Source organism: Melozone crissalis, unplaced genomic scaffold (assembly GCF_028551555.1).
Source record: "Melozone crissalis strain CALT ecotype California unplaced genomic scaffold, PUWL_Pcris_2 ptg000056l_1, whole genome shotgun sequence".
Taxonomy (NCBI): domain Eukaryota; kingdom Metazoa; phylum Chordata; class Aves; order Passeriformes; family Passerellidae; genus Melozone; species Melozone crissalis.
In genome coordinates this window covers 10513917-10532719 of record NW_026535834.1, presented here as the reverse complement: position 1 = coordinate 10532719, position 18803 = coordinate 10513917, and the positions used below count along the sequence as shown (strand labels likewise).

Below are 18803 nucleotides of genomic sequence, written 5' to 3'. Positions count from 1 at the left end.
GGGTGTGAGAGGGAGGCTGTGATCCGACCTGGCCAGCTCAGAAAAGCTTCTCCATCCCACCAGAGACATTCCTGACTCCTCTGATGTTGGGTTATACCTTTTTCTGACCCAGAGATGGGATAACTGAGAGCTGTTTTAAAAAATTTTATTTTATTTTCAGTCTCATGAGAAGGGTGGGACAATACAGATGTTATAATTCATGCTATCCCAATTATAAGCCAACTATTTCTTAATTACAATAAACTCTAAGTGTTTCTTGGCCTACCAGCTGTAGCTACACTATATTGTAAATGCCTTAAAGTTAGTTGTCTAAAATTACTCTTTGTAGGTCTTACTATAATGCATTTTTCATAGTCCTATTTCTCTAAGGTATTTAGTCTTATTTGTAATGCCATCCTTTGAAACTTGTTTCTAGTTTAATTTTTTTTCAACAGTTTCTGTCTTATTCCATGGTATTTTTAAGCCAGCATTTCTTATTTCAAGGTTTGTATACAGATGTACACTGTGTGAGCCTTCTGTCAGGCTTGGAGAATTTTTACAAATCCATTTCCCACACTCTGACAGTCCCTGTCCCCAGCTGGGGTCAGGGACACACTGCAGGGGGAGAGGGCAGGGATGGGACAGAATTCACAGAATGCCCAGGTTGGGAGAGACCTTCCAGACCATGGAGTCCAACCCAGCCCCAGCAGCTCAGCTCACCCCTGGCACCCAGTGCCACATCCAGGGATGGTGACTCCAGCACCTCCCCAGTTCCTGGGGATTCCCAGAATTCCCCCAAATTCCCAGAATCACAGAATGACCAGGTTGGGAGAGACCTTCCAGACCATGGAGTCCAGCCCAGCCCCAGCAGCTCAGCTCACCCCTGGCACCCAGTGCCACATCCAGGCTTTGTTAGACACACCCAGGGATGGGGACTGCACCACCTCCCTGGGCAGCCATTCCAGAACTTTATCTCCCTTTCTGTAAAAACTTTTTCCTGATACCCAACCTGTATTTCCCTTGGTGCAGCTTGAGATGTCAGGAACAGGGAAATGGTTCCAGAATCAGCAGGTGCCCCCTGAGCCTCCTTTTGTCTGGGGTGAGCCCCAGCTGGGTTGGCCTCCAGCCTGCTCCATTTGTGCCAGCAGGCAGAGGGGCAGCTGTGGAGCTTCCTCGTTCCTCACCTTCCTGCCAGGGTGTCCCTGGTGTGCCCAGGGTGTCCCAGAGCACAGGAGGTGACGCAAGGTGACACTCACCCTTTGGAGCCTCCCAGGGAGAAACAAAGCGCTGGCAGGGCTGGACTCAGCACTGGCACCGGGGTTTTAAATTAACTCCAGAGCTTCCTGGGCTCCTTTTTACACTGAACCAGCTGGTGCCAGTCCAGGGACACCAAAAGTGTTCCACAAAAAGGGAAGAGGCAGCAGTGCCCTGATGTGATGGGATCTGATGTGATCAGACAGCTCTGACACTGAGCTCTTGTCTGAGAGGTTCAGTGACATTCCCTGAAGTCATCCCTGCCCTCCTGGGAGGCACTGACAGTGCTCCCAAGGCTGGGGATGCTCCCACTGGAATTCAGAATGTTCCCCTGGAGGAGAGAAAGGTCCAGGGAGAGCTCAGAGCCCCTGGCAGGGCCTGAAGGGGCTCCAGGAGAGCTGCAGAGGGACTGGGGACAAGGCATGGAGGGACAGGAGCCAGGGAATGGCTCCCAGTGCCAGAGGGCAGGGATGGGTGGGAGATTGGGAATTGGGAATTGCTGGCTGGGCTGGAATTGCCAGAGCAGCTGTGGCTGCCCCTGGATCCCTGGCAGTGCCCAAGGCCAGGCTGGACATTGGGGCATCCTGGGACAGTGGGAGGTGTCCCTGCCATGGCAGGGGTGGCTCTGGGGGGGATCTGAGATCCTTTCCAACCCTTCCATGATGCCCTGGTGGAAGGGTTTGCATGGATGTGCTGTGCATCAGGTTCCTGCTATAAATATTGCATGGCTAATTACACCCAGCTGATCTGTGACGTTCATTTACGGTGCTTAATTAACAGAGGGTTTAACACCAGTACAGGTCACAGCTCTTTCCTTAAATACCCCAGAGAGGGAACCTCAAAGCACAGTTTTATTGATGATTTTCTTACTGGGAGATGAAACGTAAAATCAGGCCAATCATTATTTTACTGTGAATAGCAAAATGATCTGGAAATTTCTGCTCAAGTATTTCTTGGGCAGAATTTCATTCAGAGATTTGTCATGACAAAACAAGCCAGCATAAGAATCATTTGTGTGGTTTTTTGGGTATTTTCTGTTAGAGAAGAAATTCACTTATGTGTGGCTTTCCTTTCCTTGTACTCATTCAGTGATTCAAAATCTTTGTATTTTATATTATTATTTATATTTTGTATAATAGTTTAACAAAGTCAATTTAAAGGCGCTTTTTTTTTAATAGATGAAGTGAAAATGATTGGCAAAAACAAAAAAAGTTTTTATATGCTATTAAAATCTCTTAAAAGAAGAAGTTGGCCCAGTCAAAAGAATATAAAAAAGTCCAAGAAGGCCCAGATGTGACCCCTGGAAAAGGCACATCCAGCAAAGCCTTTAATGCCCTGGGGGCTTTATTGCTGCAGCAACGCCTGTGGGGCAGATGGGGGATTTACTCCCAGGGGGATTTTTGGTGCAGGATGGGAACAAATCAAGTTGTCCTTCTGCAAAATGATTCCATCTCTTTTAAGCATTTTTTGCAAATTAAATTGTGCTATTTGGAAATCAGGCTGGGCAGAGTGATCCTTGGAGTGGAACGATATTTGTCCAGGTTTCTCAGGGAGAGGGAAGTACCAGTGCTTTGTTTTTCCTTAGGAGAGGAGGAGGAATGCTTCATTTAGTGTCCAGATGGGAGGGTCACTCTGGAGCTCTCCCATTTCCAAGCTGGCAGTGGGAACTCAGAGTTTGCACAAGGAACACAAAATAAATCCCCAAATCTTTGGGATTGACTCAGTTTTTCACCTTCTGACCCCACACACCTTGGGAGGGACACGTCTCCTAACCCTGGGGTGACCCTGGAGCTGCTGACTCTGGAATTTTATTTAAATTTAATGTAAATTTTAGTCAAATTTCAGCTCTGGGATTTTATTTAAATTTATTTAATTTCAGCTGTCATTTATCATGTGGCTGGGGCTGCCTCAGGGGATCCTCTGCCAGCAGGGAAAACGTTCCCAGGCCACTCTGCAATCCCAGTGAACCTGAAAAGGCTTCCCAAGCCTTTGGAGTTTTAAATCAGATGTGTTTTGGGGGAAAATTTAGTGTTTTCAGCCAGCTGGACTTTTTTTCTCAGGAGACCCTGAATGAAAAGTTAAAAATGGTTCAGATAAGGGCAACTAAATGGTTTTATCTGGGTTTTTTAGGCTCTCATTGCACTTAAATTCTCTCTGATTAAAATCCTCTTCTGAGATGTGTCAAAACCTCTGATTCCAGAGAGGGTAGAAGGGTTTGGGCTGATTTTGGAGGGTGAGGTGCCAGGGAGCCCCAAAATCTCAGTCCTCCAATTCAGGTAGTTCCTTTGAGTTGCTTCTTCTGACCTTGTTGCCAAATTTTCTAAATTCAGGCATTAACTGAGGCCAGGGCTGGGTTGTTTAGACCTGGAACTGCAGGTGCTGGTGCTTTTCCTGGGGCTGGGGATGTGCTCCCAGAGAGAACAGAGGAGTCACAGTGATTTGGGATGGTCCAAGCCCACCCACTCCATGGATCCCTGCCCTCAGCTTCCAGCTCTGCCATGCCAGTGACACAAAGAGAGCAGGGGCAGGGCATGTTCTCACTAAATGGGATTGTTAGTATGGAGTCCTGGAATGGTTTGGGTTGGAGGGACCCTAAATCCCACCCAGTGCCATGGCAGGGACAGCTCCCACTGTCCCAGGCTGCTCTGCCCTGTCCAGCCTGGCCCTGGGCACTTGCACAGCTTCTCTGGGCACCCTCATTTATTTCCTGGTGTTCTTGAACATTCACTCTTCAGCTTCTTTATTGATCCTGCTCCCGTATTTGCCAGGGCACATATCCTGGGCTTTGTAACCATCCTTCTTTTTAGGGATCTAAGGCTGTTTTTATTGGGTAGCAGAAAGCAAAACCCAAGAGAATGAGCAGATCATCACTAATGTGATGCCGTTAGGGAGAGAATTATCTCAGTTTGGTAGAAGGACATTGGGGTTTCTGTGTCCCTCAGGCTCCTTCCATGACCCAACTAAATAAATTGTTAAAGATCATCTCCTGTGATACACTTACACCTCCAAAACCCGGTTTTTGACTGTGCTTTTTCCCCTGCAGTGTGTTCTGGAAAGGGAGCAGTGCTGGGGCAGGGATGGATTGCAGTTCCTGGAAGGGCTGATGAGTGAAGGCAGAGCTCAGGGAGGGCAGCAGGGCACGCACAGGGCACCGGGACTGTGGGCAGGGACTGTCAGGGCAGCAGCGCTGGAAAAGGTGGGAAAGGTGATCAGAGCAAACTCCTGGAATCACAGGGAGGTTTGGCTTGGAAAGGGGCCTAAAGCTGTTCAAGAGGGGATGGGGAGGGCTGGGAGGGTTTGGGTGAGGAGCAGCTTCTGCTTGGCCGGAGCACACAAAGGGCAATTCTGCAGGGTTTCGCTCAGGCTTTACTGGTTAGAAATCCACATTGTAGCTGTCTGTGGGTTTATCCTGAATTTTCAATCAGCAGCATCACCAGGGTTTCATCAGGCAGAGGAATCTTGTTAAAAAATGTGCATCCAAAGCAGTTACTGATGAGAGAGAGGGTAATTGCAATTTTGGTACTTGATGCATTAAATTTATATACGGGGAACCAGAAGGGGTATAATTACACATCTGTTTACATATCAAAAAATAATTTTAAAATATATAATATTAATATAATGACATAATATTATTATATATACTTTTGTAAATCAATAAAATAAATAATTTGATAAGTTATATAATACTATAATGATAATATAAAATAATTTTATGGTTGTTATTATAATAACTATATAGTTATATAGCTATATACAGCTATATAATAACTGTATAGTTATAGTTATTATAATAATATTATAATTAGTTATGATAATATAATGTAATATATATAATACATAATATATAATATATTATAGACAGTATTATATTATAGACAATATTATATTATCAACAGTATTATATTATATTATATTATATTATATTATATCATATTATATTATATTCTCTATAATATAATATGGTATATAATATATAAAATATTATCATATTAATATATTATTATAATTGTATATTTAGTATTAAGATTTTCATTTTCTCTTCCTATTCTCTCTGCTAAAGCATATTTTGTTTTTTAAAGGGAATCAGTGAGTGCAGGCAGGCTCATTGATTGAGTACAATAATCCCAGAGCTGTTTTCCTGCTCCTGACCTATTTTCTCAGGAGCTGGTACACCCTGCAGCTCTGGGTTAGAGGGGAGCTGGGCAGGTAATTTAAGGTTCCCCATTTGTGCACGTTCAGGCCAACCCGTGCTAATCGCAGAAGGGCCCTTTCAGCGTCCCAGCACGGGGTGGCCTGGCTGGGACAGGGTGTCTTGTGCAGGAGAAAGTGTTTGGGTGGAAGTGGGGCAGTTACACAAGCCCTGAGCCCAAAGCAGGTCACGCAGCTCTGCCCTCGATGCTAAATTTGGCTCTGGGCTGTCCCTGGCCCCAGCAGCACTGCCAGGCTCCAGCAGGGCTGAGCTCCTCTCTCAGCACCCAGGGGGTCTGGGGGGTCATTCCTGGGAAATTCCTCGCTGATCCTACTGCCTGTGCTGGGATCCCACAGTGCCAGAAAGGTTCAGGTGGGAAGGACCTCAAATCCCATCCCATCCACCCCTGCCGTGGCAGGGACACTGTCCCAGGGTGCCCCGATGTCCAGCCTGGCCTTGGGCACTGCCAGGGATCCAGGGGCAGCCACAGCTGCTCTGGCAATTCCATTAGTTTGGGATTTGTGTGTTTTAGGGGTTGTATTTGAATGGTTTTGAATCTGTAGGTATTGAGGTTGTGTTTGAGTAGGTTTGAATTTGTAGGGTTTGGGGGTTATATTTTGATTGACTTAGGGGGTTTAGTTTGAGTTTGGGGTTTGTAGCTTTTAGGGGTTGTATTTGAGTGATTTTGAATTTGTGGGGTTTGGGGTATGTATTTGAGTGGGTTTGCATTTGTAGCTTTTAAGGGGTGTATTTGAGTGGCTTTGAATTTGTAGGGTTTGGAGGTTGTATTTGAGTGGGTTTGGGTTTGTAGGTTTTGGGGGTTGTACTTGGATGGGGCTTGGGGGTTGTAGTTTGAGTTTGGGGTTTGGAGGTTTTGGGGGTTGTAGTTTGATTTGGTTTGGGTTTGTAGGGTTTGGGGGTTGTATTTTGATTAGGTTTAAGGGTTTGACTTGGAGTTTGAAGGCTTTGAGGCTTGTACTTTGAGTTTTAGGTTTGTAAGTTTTGGAGGTTGTAGTTTGGGTTTGTAAATTTTGAGTGTTGGAGATTGGCTCTGGGTTTGTAGGTTTTGGGGTTGTATTTTGATTGGGTTTAAGGGTTTGTAAGGTTTGGATGTATTTTTATTGGGTTTGGGTTTGTAGGTTTTGGGGTTGTACTTTGCTTAATTTTGAGTTTATAGGTTTTGGTGGTTGTAGTTTGATTGGGTTTGGAGGCTGTAGTTTGTTTTGGTTTGGTTTTGTAGGTTTTGGGGTTGTTTGAGTTTGAGCTTTGTAGGTTTTAGGGTTGTACTTTGGTTGATTTTGGGTTTGTAGGTTTTGGGGTTGTACTTTGGTTAATTTTGGGTTTGTAGGTTTTGGGGTTGTACTTTGGTTGACTTTGGGTTGCAGGGCAATATTAGACCAAGCCTGATCAGCGCTGCACTCTCAGAACTGTGTGGGCTGAACAAGGACAGCACCTCCTCCTGTTTCACTCATGTTCAGTGGTTTGGCAGCTAATTAATCCTTAATCCATTTAATTTCTGTCTTGTTTGTGTAACGCTGAAATGCTTGAATTGAGCCCTTGTGCAGGGGGCAGCTGCTCCTGAGATAAACCCCAGCAGACCCTTATCAGCCCCGTTGTTGTCACTGCAGTGCTCCTCTGCTCAGGTGACACCTGGGCACTGAACTGGAACCAGGGCTGCTGTTCCTCTTGCATTTCACACAAAGAATTCCATGTATTGAGTCTGTGTTCTGGCCAGGCTTGAGGTAAACAAATTATTTACAACCTGCCAGATCAAAATCATCCCAAAGCCCTCTTGTGACAATTCTTTTCCTCACTGTTTTTATTAAGCCCTCTCCTAAGGCAACTTTAATTAAAAAATCCAGACTTGGAGTTTCTTTGGATATCTTTACGAATGGATGGTTTAAGCATCAGCATCTGTGTGAAATTGGTGTTGAAATGATGATGATGATTAATGACAAAATCTGTTAATAGTGCACAGTTTGCTTTGCCTGCTGCAGGATCCCCAGCTCTGTCAGGGATCAGTCTTCAAATTCCTTCAAGGTGGCTTTGGATCTTGCTTCCAGAAATATCTTCAGACAAGCCAATGTCTAATTATAAAGTCATTTTCCTCACCCTCTGTAAAAGTACCTGATGTAATTTCAGTGATTAAGGAATCCAGGGATTCATCTGCCTGAACTGCCAAAAAATAATTGTTCTGTTCAGATCCTCCATGTCCAGGTCCACTGTGCATGTTTGACAGAGCTGGTTGCCTTTTGAACAGCAGATTTATATCATGAAAAGTTGATTCAGAGTCTGTGGGAAGTTCTGCAGGAGAACCAAACCCTCATCCCTGTTGGGAGCAGGCTGTGAGCAGCCCAGGCTGTGCCTCTGGTAACCTGTGCCCTGTGTCCCCAGGGAGACTGCAGCTTTGAGCAGGAGCTCCAGCCTCACCTCAGGATGGAAGATGTGAACATTCCAGGGAACAAAAGGAGAGGTCGCTGCTCCAGGAAAGACCTGGCAAAATCCAAACCCAAACCATTCCCTCCTGATGCAGGTGACGGCGAGAGTGAGTTCTTTGCCACCTTTAAAAGAACCAAAGCCAAGGCTCCCCGAAGAGCCCCTGGGCTCAGTGAGGAAGTGCCTGTGGTGCCTCAGGATCCCCCTGCCCCTCCCTCAGGAACAAGGCTTGCCGTGCCTGGACCCTCTCACCCAGGCAGTGACAAGGACGAGGGGATGGAGGTGACATTTGACTTAAATGCATTTATTGACCTGTGTGACAACAGTGACAGCTCTGAAGGCCCTGCCAGTCCAGCAGCACAGAACAGCCCTGCAGGTGAGGCCTGTGGGGCCCTGGGGAGGTTCCACAGGGACTCGGGGTACGAGACCTCCCCCGTGGCCTCAGACCTGTTTTATCTCCCTGAATCCTGCAGGGATTCCTTCACCCTCCCAGGGCCCCCCCAGGAGCCCCCGGGGCTGGAACAAACATTTTCCCAGGTGCAAAGGCTTTTGTCACAGTCCCCTCCCTCTGGGGATGAACTGGAGGGTTTGGAGAGCCTGATGAGAGAGGAGGGAACAAGATCTCCTTCCCCAGAAGTTCTCCCTGATTCTCACTCAGAGGCACTGCAGGACAGCGTCTCCCCCACGTCCCCAAAACCTGATCCTTCCCTGCTGCTCCTGGAGAATCCCAAAGCGACGCTTCCCAGGGAACTCTGTGCCTCAAGAAGTCCCCATTTGTCCAAAACTGTGTCATCTGCCAAGGCTGCTGCTGTTGAAGAGGAGCAGCTCTGGAACGACAGCTTCGATGGCCTGTTCGACAATGAGGAATTCCCTGAAATCCCAAACAACGCTCCCAGCAGGGACCAGCCCCTGGCAAACGGCCCTGCAAAGGAGCCTTCCCTTCCCAAGGACACAGCAGAGGCTGCCCTTGCAGTTCCTGGTGAGGAGCAGAGTCTGCATTTGTTTGAGGATGAGGCTGGTGAGGACGTGGGCGAGGGCAGCCCCGTGAGCACTGAGCCTGCAGCTGGGACCATCCCTGGGGCAGAGGGGGAGCCAGGCAGGGAACTGCCCCGTGTGAGCCCCACCCAGCCCTGCGGGGAACCCATGGGGACAGCAGCAGTGGCCCTGGAGAAGGATGATCCCTACGACTGCTCCCAGGACCTGTTCTCTGTCACCTTCGACCTGGGCTTCTCCCTCGAGGACAGCGGGGACGAGAGCCCTGAGGAGAGCAGGAGTGCTGGTGACCCCACGCTGAACAGGGCCCTGGGGAGTGCCAGAACACCCCTGAGGGATGGCTGCAGGCTGGAAGCCTCCCCAGGGTGGGACTGCAGGAGGCTGGCGAGCAGGGACATGTCCACACCGTTGTCACACCAGAGCAGGGGCGGGAATGGCAGGGAAGGGGCCGAGGGTGCTCCTGCTGCAGGGGCTGTGCTCGAGTCAGGAGGCAGCAGGAGGGGAAGGGAACCCCCTGAACCTTTGCCTTCAGCACTTCTGACCCCACCGAGCAGGAAGGGTGTGAATATCAAAGCTGTCAAAAGAATTTCTATGGAAGTCTTCCCGAATGCCAGGGAGCAAATTCCAGAGATGCCTCCTGTAGATCAAGTCAAAGAGAGCCCATGGAGGCAGAACTTTGGGAGATCAGCCTTGGATTCCTCTCCAGGAAGGACAGAAAGCCTGGAGAACACCAAACTCCATGGATCCCATGCTGCAGGTAGGAATTTGGTGGGACAGGAGTCAGACCTTCATGGTTTGGAAACAGGATCCAGGATCTTTTGGATCCTCCCTTTGGTTTTATGGCTGAGGTGGGAGGGTTGGAAGGAAGAGGAGTAATGGCTGAGATGCTGAAGTTGGGTCAATGAGGGGACATTCCCTGGCTCCTGTCCCTCCATCCTTGTCCCCAGTCCCTCTCCAGCTCTCCTGGAGCCCCTTCAGGCCCTGCCAGGGGCTCTGAGCTCTCCCTGGAGCCTTCTCCTCTCCAGGGAACATTCCCAGATCTCCAGCCTGGCTCCAGCCCTGGGGCAGCTCTGTGCCCTCTCTGGCAGGGACATTTGCAGCCCCAGTCGCTGCTGTCACAGGGATTTGTGTCACAAAGTGCTGCCACAACTCTGGCTCTTGCTCAACTTTTAATGGCTTCTTCTCTTGGTGTCCTGCTTTCTCTTCCCTTTTTCTGCCTCTGCTGCCTGGGGAAATCACTTTCCCCCAGGGCTCTCCAGGGAAGCAGGATTTATTGTCCATCCCAGCTGGAGATTTTCTCTTTTGATTAACAAGGCTGAAGAGAACAATATTTGCCCTGTAGATCAATAAATAATCTCCTTTGGAGGTGCTTTTCTGAGAGAGGCAGGGTTTGATTGCTCAGCTCCAACAAAATTGTGTTGGGAACTGTGCAATTCTGGTGAATGTTGTTTATTCTGTTTTCTGCAGGACCCAGCAGTGACAGCGAGGAAGATATTGTTGTTCAGAGGAAAAAAAGGATAAAAAATAACATTTTGAAGTCTCCTGATGTGAGTTTTAGAGGGAAAAAATAGACAAGAGAAGCAAAATGGCAATTTAAGCAGCCAAACACAAACTCAGTGTGCACTGATGTTGATGTTGTTCCCACAGGGGATGGATGAGAGCGACCTGGAGTCTCCAGCTCGGGTCACCAGGAAACGCCGGCGCCCTCCCAACGTGGTCAGCAAAGAATGGGGAGAAATAATGGGAACCCGCTCCTGCTTCCCTTCGGTTCCCTCCCAGGGTCTCCACACTTCACAGCATCCCACAGTGGATTGGGTTGGAGGGACCTCAAATCCCACCCAGTGCCAGCCCTGCCGTGGCAGGGACACCTCCCTCTGTCCCAGTGTCCAGCCTGGCCTGGGACACTGCCAGGGACCCAGGGGCTTTGGTGACTCTGGAGTTGTTGTTTGGCAGCCAGGAAGGGTGAAATAACCTGCCTGCCACAGAGCTTTGAACCAAAAAAAAAGCAAATTCATGGCACATTTGAGCTGATTTTTCATCCAAATCCCATTTTCCTGCCCTGTTATTGGAGGTGTCCCTGCCCATGGCTCTGGAGCAGCTTTAATGTCCCTTCCCACCCAGCCAGGCTGGGGTTCGGTGACTCCTGGGATGGTCCCTTGCTCACTCTGTGCGTTCCCTTTGCAGTCAGGCACCTCCAGTGAGGACAGCGGGGATTTCCAGAGGGGCAGGAGCAGCTCCAGGGCCAGGCCCCGGCCAGGAGGAGCCAAACGTGCCAGGAGCTGTGGGACAGCCAAGGTGGGTGGCACTGTGTCCCCACAGGGACACTGAGCTCAGCTCTGGAGCTGCTGGAATTTGGGAATGCTGGGCAGAGGGCCTGGGGGCAGAGGGGACTGCAGGGCTGGGTGGCAGCTGTGACACCAGAGAACAGCTCAGAGGGCAGCTCGAGGGATACCCTGAGAGGAGTCAGGGTCCTGCCCAGAAAGGAAAAAAAAAGTAACAATATTCCAAATTATAGTAAAAATATTATATTATATTATATTATATTATATTATATTATATTATATTATATTATATTTTGTGTATTTGTTATAGTATATTATAGTATAGTATATTTAGTATAGTATAGTATAGTATATTTATTATGGTATATTCATTATATATATTTTATTTCTTATATTTTATTATATTGTATTCATTATATTTTATTATATTCCCTGTGAACCCCTTCCAGATCAGGGTGTTCTGGGATTGTATGTTATATTATAATAATATATAATATTTAAATATTTTTAACAAAATAAAATAACAAATTATTATTGATAATAATGATGATAATGATGATGATGATGATGATACTGATACTACTACTAATAATAATGCTAATAATACTACTACTACTACTACTAATAATAATGATAATAACAATAATTGTATAACAGCAATAACTACAATAAAAATGTATTGTTATCATCATCATCAGGATTGGGCTGCTTACTCACATGAATGATCCCCACTAATGGCCTCAGCCCTGGATGTTTAAGGCAGCAGTGGTCCCTCAATCCCAAGTGTTAAATCTCAGCTCAATGTTTAACTCTTCAGCAGGAATGGAGGCAGGAGGGGAGGCAGCACCAGACTTACTGAAGCTAAAAAGCTCTTAAATATTTATGGCTATGGTTTCACTGGGCAGAAATTGCCATAATCAGGGCTCCAGGGCACAATATGTTGGACACTTTAAAATTTTTTAACAATAATCTTCATTATTAAGACTTCTCTTATCTATTTTATGGCAAACAAACCATGCTCTTGGAGTCATGGAGATACATAATAATTTTGGGGCTAATTTGATGTTTTACTTTAGTACTTTATAGCTGAAATTACAGGAGAAAAATGAACTTAATATAAAATATCTCGGGCAAAACACCTTCCTGAATTAACTTTTGTTTCTGTGTACGACCTTGGGAGTGTTTTGTTGCCTGGTTTTGATGGAATTTAGGTCAAGTCTCCTGCACTACAGTCACAAGGGAAGTGTCGCATCTTCCCTGGACTGAGCTGCACCATCTGAGGCATTCATTGTTTGACGAGTCCTAAATCCTGAGCAGAAAAGGGCAAACCAGGGTGGGGTCTGTGTCTGAAATTCCTGCTGCACTTGGGTTTGGAGGAATCCTAAATCCAACTGGACTTCTGAAAGCACAGGAAATGAGTAACGCTGGATTTATAAGCTGCAGAGTGACCCACTGAGTGTGCTGGGCACTCTGAGCTGGGCCCCGTGCCCATGCCATTCCCTGCCCAGCAATGATCCCCTTGCCAAGGCGGATCCCTGCGGCGCTCCAGGCACTGCCGGAGCCCTGGGGTGGCTGGGGCAGAGCTCTCGGGGCGGTGCTGGCCGATGGGGCAGCTGTGATTGCCCCGCTGGTGTGTGCAGGCCGCAGGCAGGCAGTTCCTGGAGGAGGAGGCCGAGCTGTCCCTGCTGGATGCTGAGGGGATCTCGTCGGACGAGAGCGACGGCGCCGGGGAGGAGCTGAGCCCGTCCCTGGCCCAGTTCCTCGATGATGAAGGGGAACCCACACAGGCCCTCAACGGTGAGTGGGGAGCTCCCAGAGCATCCCGGAGCCAGGAGATCCCTGGGGTGGGACACAGGAGCTGGGACCTCCTCACCCGGGCTCGGGAGCTGCTCCTGCCGCAGCACCCGGGGCTCTGCCAGCCTGGAAACCTCCTGCAGCCTGAGGGAGCAGCTGGGCTGGGCCAGGGGGGGTTTGGGATGGATCTCAGCGAAAGGTTCTTGCCCAGAGGGTGCTGGCACTGCCCAGGCTGCCCAGGGAACGGGCACAGCCTGAGGCTGCCACAGCTCCAGGGGGGTTTGGGCAGCGCTGCCAGGGATGCCCAGGGTGGGGTTGTTGGGGTCTGGGCAGGGATGGGGCTGGGATGGTCCTGTGGGTCCCAGCTCAGGATATTCTGGGATGGAATGGCAACTTTCATGACACAGGCTGGGTACACTTGGAATCCAAGATTGGTTTGGGTGGGAAGGGACATTGAAAACCTTCCAGTGCCACCTCTGCCATGGCAGGGACACCTCCCACTGTCCCAGGGTGCCCCAATGTCCAGCCTGGCCTTGGGCACTGCCAGGGATCCAGGGGCAGCCACAGCTGCTCTGGGAAGTCCATCCCAGTATCTGGGAATTCTTTCCCAATCTCCCATCCATCCCTGCCCTCCTTCATCCTGGGCGTTGGGATTTCTAGTGAAGGCTGGAGATTTTTGCTTTGGGGAATACAGGCTTTTGGGAAACCATGAAGGCACGCAGAAAACACAGTGTACCGGTGTGAATTGAGCATTCTGTCAGTACTAACCCTGCATTCCTGTGTCTCCTGTGCACTGCAGACAGCGAGATGAGGGCAGTGTACCTGAGCTCCGTGCGCAGCCCCGCCCTCGGCAGCCGCTACAAGATGGTGCACAGGCACTTCAACCCCTCGGCCATCTTCTCCCAGGTGGGCAGGTGTTATCTTCTATATCACAACAGCTCTATTATCATTATATGTTGTCTTATATATCAAGAGTTCTCTTATCATTGTAGTGCAAGCATTCCATAGCCTCAGAGTTTGATTCCTCCTCGATGTTTTCTCATAGACAGCTCCTCTAAGCACTGACTGCTCTTGGTCCTTGCAGCAGCCCTCTGACTTCTCTAAGTCCTGTTCCCATCAGTCCACTCTTTTATACCACTGTTCTTATTGGTTACAGCTGTTGCTTGTTATCATCCAGCCTGCTCCTAATCTTTAGTAATAGGGCCCAGCTGCAGCTCGCTGGGGGATAAGGTTACATTCTACATTGCCCATACTGTGTCCCCCTAGAGGAAGGCAGGGGCTCCTCTCCTTGGGGACCTCCCTTGTGGGACCACAGGGAGGTTCTTGGCCTGCTCTGCAGAGCAGTTACAGCCTTTTCTTGGTAAATTACAAGTTCCAACACAGAACTTCGGCCTGGAGAAGGGAAGGATCCAATAAAACCTCAGAGCCCCTTGCAGGGCCTGAAGGGGCTCCAGGAGAGCTGCAGAGGGACTGGGGACAAGGGATGGAGGGACAGGAGCCAGGGAATGGCTGCCAGTGCCAGAGGGCAGGGATGGGTGGGAGATTGGGAATTGGGAATTGCTGGCTGGGCTGGAATTGCCAGAGCAGCTGTGGCTGCCCCTGGATCCCTGGCAGTGCCCAAGGCCAGGCTGGACACTGGGGCACCCTGGGACAGTGGGAGGTGTCCCTGCCATGGCAGGGGTGGGGTGGGATGTGATTGAAGCCCCTCAGCCCCAGTATTTGTGTGGGGAGGGCTGGATAAGCCAAGGGCCCTCCTGCTGAGGAGCAGCAGAACCACTGCAGCTTTCCTGGCTGTTTCCCCCAGATCCCCGAGCAAGACGTGACCTATGCTGAGGACAGTTTCTGCGTGGGGGATGAGGAGGAGGAGGCTCCCAGCGGCTGCAGTGAGGAGGAAGAGTGTGTGGATTTTGCTCTGCTCACCAGGGAGGGCGGCAGCAGCAGCGGGCAGCAGTACCTGACCCGCCGCACGAGGAGGCTGAGCCAGGCCCGGCGGGCAGGGAACGCTCCTGCCCCGGGGCAGAAGAAGAAACCTTGCAGAATCATTGTCCTGAGTGACTCCAGCGAGGAGGAGACGGGAGCCAGCAGGGAGAGGCCCCTGGAAGCAGGGCAGCTCCCCAAGGCTCTGCCCAAAGCCCCCTCTGCGCAGCCCAGGAGCGGGGCTGGGGGAGCCACAGCTGCTCAGGCTGGGGGGCAGGACACTGAGAGGCTGCTGGGCCTGGAAGGTTCCGTGTCTGGGATGCTGGATCCAGCCCCAGAGCAGCCAGGCAGGAGCACATCCGTGCCCCCAGCTGGCTCTGGCTGCAGGAACACGGATCTGCAGGCTGCTGCTGAGGTCAGTGCCCAGGGAAAGCAGGGAGCTTCCTTGTGGGACAGAATTCCTGGGCAGCAGCAGGACTCAGGAATCAGGGAATGGTTTGGGTTGGGAGGGACCTAAAGCCCTTCCCATTGCACCCCTGCCATGGCAGGGACACCTTCCATAGAGCAGGTTGTTCCAGCCTGGCCTTGCACATTTCCAGCACCATCTCCCTTTCCTTGCTGCTAGAAGCTTTGTACTCCCAGGGTAACCTGGAGTATTTCAGGAGTGAACAAATTAAAACTGGGCTTAGATTCTCTCTTGGTCATGGAGGATGGTGGAACAGCAGTGTGCGCTGATTCTTTGGGTTTGTATAGAAACTCCTGGTTCACTGTCTGAACTCAGGGCTTGGGTTTGTATAGAAACTCCTGGTTCACTGTCTGAACTCAGGGCTTGGGTTTGTATAGAAAATCCTGGTTCGCTGTCTGAACTCAGGGCTTGGGTTTGTATAGAAAATCCTGGTTCACTGTCTGAACTCAGGGCTTGGGTTTGTATAGAAACTCCTGGTTCACTGTCTGAACTCAGGGCTTGGGTTTGTATAGAAAATCCTGGTTCACTGTCTGAATTCAGGGCTTGGGTTTGTATAGAAAAACTCCTGGTTCACTGTCTGAACTCAGGGCTTGGGTTTGTATTGAAAATCCTGGTTCACTGTCTGAATTCAGGGCTTTCAGCACCTCCCTGAGGTTGAGTTCCTGATCTCTCACACTTCCCAGCCTGATCTCTGATTTACAGGATCCAGGTTTTGTTGAACTTCTCAGTGAAAGCTGCTGCTTTTGTCATCCAAACTCTGGGATAATCAGCTCAGCTCAGTGGGGAGACTGATACAGGGATTAAAGTGTCAATAATCTGACAGTGTTGATACTGCAAAACATCCTTTCATTGATTTGATGTAAAACCCCCACAATCTGTGATTTTCAACACTCACAGGTGTCCGGCTCTTTGAAGACCCACGGGAGCAGCTCAGGCTCAGCGTGTCCTGCTGTCCCAAACCCTTCCTCAGCCAGGGCTCGGATTTCCGGCGTTCCCTGTGGGCACAGCCCCTCCCCGGCTGGGATATCCCGTGTTCCAGAGGAGCAGAGCCCCTCCCCGGCTGGAATCCCCCGCGTTCCCTGTGGGCACAGCCCCTCGCTGTGCATCCTGGCGGACAGCCGCGAGATGTGCTCGGGGCCGGAGGTGCTGTCGTGCCTGCGGGCCGGGCACGGGCTCCGGGTGCAGGTTTGCTCCCTGGGCAGCAGCGATTACATCGTCAGCAACCGCCTGGCCGTGGACAGGGTGCTGCAGTCGGAGCTGCAGAGCCCCGGGAACAGGAACAAACTGAGCCAGAGGCTGCAGCGCCTGCAGGGCATCTTCGAGAGGATCTGTGTGATTGTGGAGACAGACAGGGTCAGGCCAGGTGGGTGCTGCCAGAACGCCCTGCCCTGCCCTGAGGGACACAGGGAATGGCTCCCAGTGCCAGAGGGCAGGGATGGGTGGGACATTGGGAATTCCTGGCTGGGAGGCTGGGCAGGGGCTGGGATTGAATTGCCAGAGAAGTTGTGGCTGCCCCTGGATCCCTGGCTAGGTTGGACAATGGGGCTTGGAGCAGCCTGGGACAGTGGGAGGTGTCCCTGCCAGGGATGGGATGGGATGGCATGGGATGGGATGGGATGGGATGGGATGGGATTTAAGGTCCCTCCCAACCCAAACCATTGTGGGATTCCATGTCAGGAGCAAGCACGATTTTATCCACGCACAGACATTTGTTTTAATCCAGAAATCCAAACCCTGCAATGAAATGATTCCACTGGACAATAACAGGTCTTGCTTTCCTGTGCTTCCACTCCTCAGGAGAGACGTCCCGGTGTTTCCAGAGGACTCAGCACTACGATGGAGTGCTCTCAGCCTTGGTGCAGGCTGGAATAAGGATCCTCTTCAGCTCCTGCCAGGAGCAAACTGCAGCTTTGCTGAAGGAGCTGGCTCTGCTGGAGCACAGGAAGGACGCTGCCATCCAGGTGCCAACGGAGCCGGAGGGGCACGGCCGGGACCTCCTCAACTTCTACCTGAGCATTCCCAACCTCAGCTACGGAGCTGCCCTCAACCTCTGCCACTCCTTCGGCTCCATCACAGCCGTGGCCAACAGGTAAGGGCAGCACAGGGCTTGGTGGGGGCTCCCGGGCCCAGCCTTGCGCTCCTTTTCCTGCCCTGGAGGCAGGGAGAGCCCTTCCTGCCCCTTTCCTGCCGGGATCACTGCTCAGGGCATCCCTTCCTGCCCCTTTCCTGCCGGGATCACTGCTCAGGGCATCCCTTCCTGCCCCTTTCCTGCCGGGATCATTGCTCAGGGCATCCCTCCCTGCCCCTTTCCTGCCGGGATCACTGCTCAGGGCATCCCTTCCTGCCCCTTTCCTGCTGGGATAGCTGCTCAGGGCATCCCTCCCTGCACCTTTCCTGCCGGGATCACTGCTCAGGGCATCCCTCCCTGCACCTTTCCTGCTGGAATCACTGCTCAGGGAATCCCTCCCTGCACCGTTCCTGCTGGGATAGCTGCTCAGGAAGAGCCTTTCCCACCCTCTCCCAGGAGCTTTCCTGTCCCATCTCAGCTTTTCACACATTCCTGTCTCTCCCGCTGAGCAGCCCAGGGCCCTGACACGGGCTCTGCTTCCCCCCTCCCTCCTGCTGCCCCTCGCTCTCTTCCCCTCTGGCATTCCCTGTTTTCACTGCTCAGGTGTGCTGCCCACCCTGGGGCACCTGTGCAGAGGTGACTGCAGCAGCTCCCGGTGCCGCCCCGTCCCGGGCAGTGCATCCCGGGCTCCCGGTGCCGCCCCATCCCGGGCTCCCGGTGCCGCCCCGTCCCGGGCTCCCGGTGCCGCCCCGTCCCGGCTCCGGGGCTCCTCCCGTTCCCTCTCTTGCAGCTCGGTGCCGGCGCTGGCGGCGGGGGCGCGGCTGAGCCGGCCGCAGGCCGAGGAGCTCCATCGCTTCCTGCGCCACGAGTTCGATCTGCAGCTGCTGCCGCTGCCCGCCAAGGGGAAGGGCTGAGCTCGGCGCTCCGGGCCCTGCACTGCACTTTACCCGTTCGGGATTGGATGTAAATGATGTAAATAAACACTTGTCGAACCTCAGGGCGTGGGAGCCGCGCCGCCCCGGCTGGCACCGCCCCGGCTGGCACCGCCCCGTGTGTCCCCAGGGTCCCTGGGCCGCGGAGAGCACAGCTCTGGGGGTGGCCATCCCCAGTTCCTGTGAAACCACAATAATGGCTCGAGTACTTCAGTAAAGCTCTGGGGACTGACGCTGAGGAGCGCAGCAGCAGCTCCTGCCATCACTGAGCCCCGTTCCCAGGTTACAGCGGGAATTGCCGCTGTTCCGTGCTCCCGGGACAGGGCCGGGGTTTGGGGGCCCCGGGCAGCGCCGCCCCCGTCCCTTGGAGCCTCTGCCCGGGCTCGGGTGCCCGATCCTCCCCCAGCCCCGGCGCCGCAGCCTCTGCTGCCACCGGCTGGAACAGCGCGGGATCGATCGGTGCTCCTGAACAGGGAGAAATCATCCCTGG

At 51.5% G+C, this 18803-nt stretch overlaps 1 protein-coding gene across 1 annotated transcript in view; it reads left to right on the top strand.

The window, feature by feature from the left end:
- The window catches only part of FANCM (FA complementation group M), a 58096-nt gene extending 39739 nt beyond the window's left edge, over positions 1 to 18357 (top strand). The window contains exons 14-23 of the mRNA XM_054286917.1: positions 7820 to 9611; positions 10322 to 10401; positions 10502 to 10570; positions 11039 to 11149; positions 12777 to 12933; positions 13730 to 13836; positions 14735 to 15262; positions 16211 to 16676; positions 17111 to 17402; positions 18172 to 18357. Of these exons, the coding sequence (XP_054142892.1) occupies positions 7820 to 9611; positions 10322 to 10401; positions 10502 to 10570; positions 11039 to 11149; positions 12777 to 12933; positions 13730 to 13836; positions 14735 to 15262; positions 16211 to 16676; positions 17111 to 17402; positions 18172 to 18295 (3726 nt within the window). The 3' untranslated portion in view covers positions 18296 to 18357. The remainder of the gene's footprint in view (positions 1 to 7819; positions 9612 to 10321; positions 10402 to 10501; positions 10571 to 11038; positions 11150 to 12776; positions 12934 to 13729; positions 13837 to 14734; positions 15263 to 16210; positions 16677 to 17110; positions 17403 to 18171) is intronic.
- The last annotated feature ends 446 nt before the right edge of the window (positions 18358 to 18803 follow it).